General features: G+C 33.4%; 1 protein-coding gene across 2 annotated transcripts; it reads right to left on the bottom strand.

Moving 5' to 3' along the window:
- Positions 1-290: 290 nt before the first annotated feature.
- Positions 291-8,533, bottom strand: LOC133172137 (leucine-rich repeat-containing protein 23-like). Of its 2 annotated transcripts, XM_061306960.1 has the most exons (9): positions 8,287-8,533; positions 7,987-8,099; positions 7,171-7,424; positions 6,531-6,661; positions 6,126-6,262; positions 4,061-4,137; positions 2,557-2,711; positions 1,477-1,498; positions 291-538 (listed from the first exon to the last, which is right to left on the bottom strand). In XM_061306960.1, exons 1-9 carry the CDS (start codon positions 8,419-8,421, stop codon positions 534-536), a joined length of 1,029 nt encoding a protein of 342 aa, XP_061162944.1. In that variant the 5' UTR covers positions 8,422-8,533; the 3' UTR covers positions 291-533. The 2 variants fall into 2 exon arrangements, with proteins under 2 accessions (XP_061162944.1, XP_061162943.1); XM_061306959.1 differs by lacking the exon at positions 1,477-1,498.
- Between the last annotated feature and the right edge of the window lie 37 nt (positions 8,534-8,570).

An 8,570-nucleotide genomic window follows, 5' to 3' on the forward strand; every position in this document is an offset into this window, starting at 1 on the left:
TGGGCAGTTGTCTATGAAATTTTCTGATAATCACTAATAAACATTTTGTGATCAAATCTTATGCCAATTTTATATTTAATCTGTAATATCTAAAACAAATGTATTTTTGTGGATCTGAAAACAATAGAGATAAGCAAGAATTATGAAAAAGCTATGAAAGCATATGGTTATTTAAATAAAATGTTCTTCACATTTGTCCTTCAAAAGGTGCTTAAAAACTTGCAATCACTAATTATAATTCTTTCCAGATAATTTCCAAAAAATGTGACCTCTTAACCAGTCATACACCATAAAAGTAAAATAATTTACTTCTCTCATAAATGTCAAGTTGTATTTACATAAAATAATACATAATTTATTACCAAAAATTAGATAATAGTAAGAAATAGTATCACAGAATATTTGTAATCTTCCAATCGATTCTCCCAAAACACTTTGAAGGAACGAATCAGTTGTCAGTTTTTTTTTTTTTCAGAATGTTTTCTTTTTTTCACGGACTCCATGATCATTAATCATCTTCTTCTGATCCCTCTTCATTCTACAATAGATATATATACAAACTTAAGTAAAGATTTCAGCATAATATTAATAAAAATGTTCTTGTAGTAGAAAACAAACATTTATCCAATTTCAGTATAAGCTCAACCAAGAGATTTCAGTATAAGCTAATCCAAGAGATTTCTGTATAAGCTAATCCAAGAAATTTCAGTATAAACTCATCTGATAAAAAAAAATAAATTACAGGTATCCTTACAGTGCAGTTCAATGCAAACATTATAAATCTGCAAATCTGAAACTGTAACCTCTAGAAGAGCCCAAGGTACATGTACATGACCTATATTATTAATCAGAAAACATTCTCTCTTCTATTACAAACCATTTTTCCTTTTTTTAAAGGAAATAAATACATGTATGTAAACATAAACTAAAACATTAGAAAGTAATGTTTTACCTTTTATCGTACTTTTACTTAAGTCCCCTAATCATAGAAATAGGCTCATTCTATAAATATCATTTATGATTGTTCCCATTCATTTTTTAGTGCTGGTAATAGAAGCTTTTCTTTTGATATGGTATGGTGATATGATATGGTTTAGTGTGAGACCATGAAAAAATAAATTTATATCTAGCTGCATAGCTAAAAAAAATATTATCTTAATTTGCGTACTAAAATAATAATTACTTATAGAAATGATATTTCATAATTTTTCATTCAGAAAGAATTACAAAGAGTATGAAATGGAAAAAAAAAATACAAGACATGACAAGCAAGCAGTATGATTTTGAAGCAGAATAAAAATATACATGTAAGCATGGTCAAAGCACAGAAGCCAAATGAGAATATAGTTCTATATACACATCATATACATTTATTCTATCTACATGATGATGTATAAATACAATATACCCATCACCAGAGTACACCAGATCTAAAAGTCTAAGTTACATATACATATAACATCTACATTAAATCACCTTGCTCTCCTTCAGCTGTGTTCTGTAATTCAAACATACAAAAATAACTACATATGTAGAACAGTAATTCAGACAGGGAAAAATGTGTCATGTATTCTATTTCTGTGTTGGATTTGATCATTTGTGGTTAACCTGATTGCTCTCTTTGACTATTGTGGTGTGACTAATTGCTCTGTAAACTATTGTGGTGGATCTAGTTAAAATCTGTTTGACTTGTGTGGTTGATAAAAATGTTCTGTTTGACTTATGTTGTATAACTGATTGCTTTGTTTGACTTATGTAGTAGATCTGATTACTTAGTTTGACTTGTGTGGTGGAGTTGATTGCTTTGTCTGACTATTATGATGGATCTGATTGCTCTGTTTGACTAGTGTGGTACATCTGATTGCTCTGTCTGACTATTGTGGTGGATCTGGTTGCATTGTCTGACTATTGTTGTCGATCTTATTACTCTGTCTGACTATTGTGGTGGATCAGATTAATCTGTCTGATATTGTGGTGGATCAGATTAATCTGTCTGGCTATTGTGGTAGATCTGATTGCTCTGTCTGACTATTGTGGTGGATTGGATTACTCTGTCTGACTTTTGTGGTAGATCTGACTGCTCTATCTGACTATTGTAGTAGATCTGATTGCATTGTCTGACTATCGTGGTGGATCAGATTACTCTGTCTGACTATTGTGGTAGATCTGACTGCTCTGTCTGACTTTTGTGGTGGATCAGATTACTCTGACTATTGTGGTAGATCTGACTACTCTGTCTGACTATTGTGGTAGATCTGGCTGCTTTGTCTGACTATTGTGGTAGATCAGATAACTCTGTGTGACTACTTGTATTGTGGTGGATCTGATTGCATTGTCTGAGTATTGTGGTGGATCTGATTACTAAATATTATGGTAGATCTGATTGCTCTGTCTGACTATTGTGGGGGATCAGCTTACTCTGTCTGACTTTTGTGGCAGATCTGACTGCTCTCTCTGACTATTGTGATGGATCTGATTGCTCTGTTTGACTATTGTGATAGATCTGATTTGTTTGACCTATTCAGTTAACCTGATCAGTTTGTCTGCTATTCCTACCTCAGCTGCCAGCTCCTCCTGCCTTCGCTGTTCGTAAATCTGTTCAGCCTCCTCACGCTCCTCATCATTATACTCCTCCTTGTCCAGCCTCTCTAGCTTCCTCAGTGTGATCAGCACCTCCAGCCTATAGTCCTCCTCCTCAGCAGCAGGGTTCTCTATTGGTTACAGAAGAGACTCGATTAAATGTTAGCTCAATTTTCTAAACAAATTTTTACAGTAATCAATTCTTTTCCTAGGGTGTACAAAAAATCAGTAAAAGCATTGGCATATCTGCCATTATGCATGAATATATGCTTACTTTCCTATGCAGATTTTTTTTAACCTTATTTAGGCACTGTGCTTACAAAGACAACTAATTTCTATATGAATAAAATACTGTACGCGTACATAAATTGGCATATTCAAAATTTAGCGCAATCACTTGGTATGGAGTTGTTGGCAAAATAATGAATTAGCGCTATACATGTTAGTGCCGTATATTGTATTTATAAATGATTTCTTAGCGGTATTTATGAATTAGCGCATCATTGTCTGCACCAAAGCTGCTAAAATATGAAGCCTGCTTTTTTAAGTACACATACAGTATGTACACTAATTCTTTGAGACAAAAATGTATCATGAAAAGAAGCTGGTCTTAAAGTTAAATATCAAGAATACTGTGAAATCACTAATTTTCATGGGGGTTTAATTTTTGTTGTTTTCGTGATCTGAAGAGACCCATGAATTCATGTCCTCCATGAAATGTAAAATTTCAAATGCCTACCAAGTACCAACCAAACACGTCTTCAACCATGAAATCTAATCTCATGAACTAATATTTTTCCTCAAACCATGAAAATTTGACGTCATGAAAATATGTGATCTTACAGTACATTATATTTAGAAATGTTCAACATTGATATCTGTCTAATATATAAATTTGATGGGCAACACACTAAAATATTACAGATCAAAAAGATCATCAAGTTAGAAAAATAGAGAGAATAAAATTATGAATTCTCTAGTAACTGATCCAATTTGATCTTTATCTCAAGACATGAATACATGAATACTCATTGATCATTATGGACAAATTATCATTGTTTCATTGTGAACAAGGCAGACTTTTGGAATGTTTGGAGGACTTTTTCTACTACCTAGATCAAACCATTCCCATGATTAAATCTCTGATGAATTTATCTAAAACAATAAGAGCAGATAATTCTAACTTAACTAAAAAACCCTTTTCTTCAGAAATAAAAAAATCCAGGGGGGGGGGGGGGGGGTAAGAAAAAAAGTGATGTCTACTTAAATAAATTGAAGCTTGATTTCACCTCAAAAAAATTATATCCACATACAAAACATTGGAGATGCTGATTTCAGCTTCACTGTTCACACTAGTTTTGTTGTAATTGCTTAAACAAAAGGGATACATGTACACAAAGCTGTTAATCTTTCACAGTGTATTTGAAAATATAAGTAGAATGTTTCATTAATAGACAGAAATTTTTCACTTGAATTTTACCTGATAATACCAGGGCTCTCAACATTGGTAGAGCTTGGAGTTTCTGTAATTCCTTCAAAGAAGTTATATTGTTTCCTCTGAAATAAAAACAAATTATTTAAAAAACATATTTTTATGTGTATACGAAAGCCTATTAGGATCAAACTACGGTTAAAAAAAAATTAAAAGGCGTTATAACGCCTTTCCAAAAGGCGTTATAACGCGAAAAAAGGCGTAATAACGCCTTTTCAAAAGGCGTTATAACGCGGAAAAAGGCGTAATTACGCCTTTCCAAAAGGCGTTATTACGCGAAAAAAGGCGTTATTACGCCTTTCCAAAAGGCGTTATTACGCCTTTCCAAAAGGCGTTATAACGCCTTTCCAAAAGGCGTTATTACGCCTTTCCAAAAGGCGTTATTATGCCTTTCTAAAAGGCGTTATTATGCCTTTCCAAAAGGCGTTATTACGCCTTTCTAAAAGGCGTTATTAAACCAACTTAGTCCTTCTCTGATGCCAGACGCTTCTACCAAGGTGTATGGATTTCAGAAATTTTATTGAAGGCTAATTGCTCATTATACCTATGCAAATACTTTGCCTGTTTTTTACCAAGAGGAGAGAAAAATATTTCAAATTTGACATGAATTTTTAATACGTGGCTAGCAGGGCCCAAAGCTGGTTCTGCCTATATCCTGGATTTTCAAAAGTAGAGTGTTGACTTCTCTTAATACGCATGCAAAATGCAAACAACTGTCTGCGAGATGTGCAGGAATATAGAAAATGCTATAATTTATAATATAATTTATAATATTAAAACTATAATCTAAATATTGCATAAATAAAGATGGCTTTGGTGCAATCTTTCATATATTTACTTTTTAAAAATAACGCCTTTCAATTTTTGGATACAACTCCTTTTCAAACAGGCCGGTAGTACGAATGACTCCCCCACCCCACTTTTTGGGAGAATAGTCTTGCTATAGTTTAAATATAAAAAATCATTAATTGATTGCTTGGTTCCTTAACATTTTGTTGCAGTATGGTTATACTCGGGCAAGTCATTGCATTTAAAAAAAGTTTTACCGAAAAATTAGAAAAAGTTTCCCTTCAAGTTTAAGCAGTTTATTTTTTTCGGGGGGGGGGGGGGGTCTTGTTTTTTTGTTTGCTTGTCAATTTTATGGGACCCCCCCCCCCCACTTTAAAAGCACGGGCCTGTCAAAGACATAATAATGGCCCTTCAAAAGGCATAATAACGCCTTTTTGAAAGGCGTATTAATACCTTTTAAAAAGGCGTAATAACGCCTTTTGAAAAGGCGTAATAACGCCTTTTTGAAAGGCGTAATAACGCCTTTTTGAAAGGCGTTATAACGCCTTTTTAAAAGGCGTAATAACGCCTTTTGGAAAGGCGTAATAACGCCTTTTGGAAAGGCGTAATAACGCCTTTTAGAAAGGCGTTATAACGCCTTTTTGAAAGGCGTAATAACGCCTTTTGGAAAGGCGTAATTACGCCTTTATTTGCGTTATTACGCCTTTTTCCGCGTTATAACGCCTTTTCAAAAGGCGTTATTACGCCTTTTTTCGCGTTATAACGCCTTTTGAAAAGGCGTTATAACGCCTTTTAAATTTTTTTTACCGTAGTTTGATCCTAATAGGCTTTCGTATGTGTAGAATAGAAATCTAAAATGAAAAAAAACCCCAACCCTATTCAAGTAAAAAATACCCCCCCCCCCCCCCCCAAAAAAAAACCCCTCTCCATAATAAATGTTCTCCATGTTCCATGTTCTACAATTTTGCAGAGATTAATTAGAGAAATATTTGTACATATGAGGTTCTTGTTTTTTGTTTAAGGGGGGGGAGGGGGGGTCTTTAATATTAAATTGTGGGTACTAGTTATGATTCTCTCTATTCACTGTCCTGTAGATCTCTAACACAGCTGATCTGAATGGTGCAAACATTTGTTTCACCATTTTCACTATATTTAAAGTTGCTGGTTAAATTCCATTTGCTAACTTTTAAGTTAGCAATAACCACATCAAATCAAATATTAATCCCAAATTTTACTCCATTAAAGCTGCAATAAAGACGTATACCTGAAATTGATGTACTGTAACATTTTCAGATCCTCCACAAATCCATCCAAAGATTCTAACTGGTTGTCTCGCAGATGAAGAGTGGTCAGGCTCTGAAGTCGGTTTAATCCTTCCACTTTCTTGATTGTATTTGCCGCCTACAGAGGAAAATTACAATTATAATAAATTTCTTGTAACTAAACCTCAATCTACTTAAACTTAACTAAGAAATGTATTAATGCATTGAACTCTAGACTACTGAATATTCTATGGATGAAGAAATTAGTTTTTGAAGCATTAATATTTAACTTTATAAGAAAATACATTGTTGTCACTTTATCATCCATATGTTTACAAAAAATGGAAGGGAAAATAAATGGAGGAGGAATTTGAAAAATTTGCACAACTGTGGATCAATTCACTTACCAGGAATAAATTCTTTAAGTTGGGAAGATAAACACCATCTGTGGTTTCCAGCTTGTTTCCTCTTAGCTCCAGTGTGTGAAGACGAGAAAGCTTGATTGGATCTAATCCTGATACTTGAGTGATCTCATTATCTACAATCATCCAAATCATTTTTAGTTTTCAATTAGACCACAACAAATTTTGCTCTTTTACCAAAAAAGGAAGGCTCCTAATGATGCCTAAGCTTGGCGATACAGCAACTCATAATTTCTCTGATTTTTTCAAGATGAGCTGACTGATCAGAGATTAAAATTTGATAGAATAATTATTTGAATGAGAGAATGCCAATTCGTTTTCTAAATAATTCTTACTGTACCTTTTATGGTTTTATAAGGAACAGCATTTCTGATGTATTTGATCATCCTCATAATGCCTAACTTGATTTTATAATGACTGTATAGCATTTTTTTTTTTGGTAAAAATGGGATCCAACATGCATCAAATATCTAAAGGACTATATTCTTGGCATATTTTTTTAATTTGGAAATGTAAATATATAGACGATTATGGAATAATTTTGTAGTCATGAACTGTCTCTTGAAATCAATATTACATAAAAGAGTTATTTCCCTTCACATGAAAAAAAATTGACAGATCTTACCATTCAGACTAAGATGCTCCAACATGGGATGATTTACTCCATCCAGAGTTTTAATTTTATTTTTGTTGAAGCTTGCAATTTGTAAGAAAGGCATTTCTTCTAATTTTGCTGTTGTGAGTAAATTATTGTCTGCTTTCAATGTCAATAAATGAGTTAATACACTTAAAGAGCTGATATCCTTCAATTTATTTCCACTCAAGTCTATGTATCGAAGGTGTATAAAACCTTTTAGTATGCTGATATCTGTGATTTCTCTACAAAAAAAAAGGATATGTGCATTTGGCAAAATTTGTAATAAAAAAGATGAAACTGTCTAATTATAAGTTTAGTAACAATCAAATGTCTATATATTTTTTTAAATCCTACGCATAAATTTTAGTCTTCATCTCAAAGTGTAAAGGGTAACTTCAACACCCTCCTTTGTATATGATGTCTAAAACAAATATACTCACTTAAAAATTATATCTGATGTCTAAGAGCCCACCTGAAAAAATACTCAGATGGCATACACTATCTGATTCATAACCCAAAGTGACTTCAGATTTTGGTTCAGAAAAAAATTAAGAAGGAAAGGTATGTCACCTTGATAGTGATTCACTGATTAGCAGCAGAGTGAAAATCTAACATATCACGAAGAATACTTGACTCAGCTATAAGACTTAAAATGTAGCATTCACATATGGCACACTTTTACATGTTAAAGGCAAGCCATCAAATATAACCAAATTTCAATATTACCTCAAAATATACATGGGTTCCTTTGAGATAAAAAGATATTGATGCCTAATGCCTGTTGTATAAAATGAATATAATTACCTATCATGTATGTCTAATCTGACATAGGCGTGTGCTAGACCATCACCTGTCTTACACAATAAAGACAAACACTCCCCAACTGTTTCCTCTGTCAGTGGATTTTCAGGAACTTTCTGAAAACATGGTTTGTATGATTGTTTATGATTGTTAAAAATGCTCAAAACTGGGAAACAATAAACATTAAAATTGGCATGACCACTGTGTGTGTATGGCAAGAGAGAGAGAGAGAGAGAGGGAGAGCGCATAAAACTAACTCCATACATATGGACCCAACATATCTAATCAGTTTATATTTATCACCTCTTCCTCCTCTTCTTCTTGTTTTTCCTCTTCTTCCCCTAATTTCTCTTCTTCCTCGCCTAACTGTTCTTCTTCATCACCACCTTCACGTACTGCTTCCTCCTCTTCTCCCATCTGTTCTTCGGTGTCCGACATTTTTGCAGTTATTCACTCACTGCTCGATGCACAACGTGAAAATGTTATGATTACAAAAAATGGCGGACTGTTGTCAAGGAGATCGCTTGTGTGAAGGCTAATATTTTTTAGAGTGTTTCGCCCCAAAAAATGGTTTTGCATATTATCAA

This window comes from Saccostrea echinata, unplaced genomic scaffold, assembly GCF_033153115.1.
Source record: "Saccostrea echinata isolate AGI-Se365-2 ecotype Australia unplaced genomic scaffold, CSIRO_AGI_Sech_v1 ptg000054l, whole genome shotgun sequence".
NCBI classification, from domain to species: Eukaryota; Metazoa; Mollusca; class Bivalvia; order Ostreida; family Ostreidae; genus Saccostrea; species Saccostrea echinata.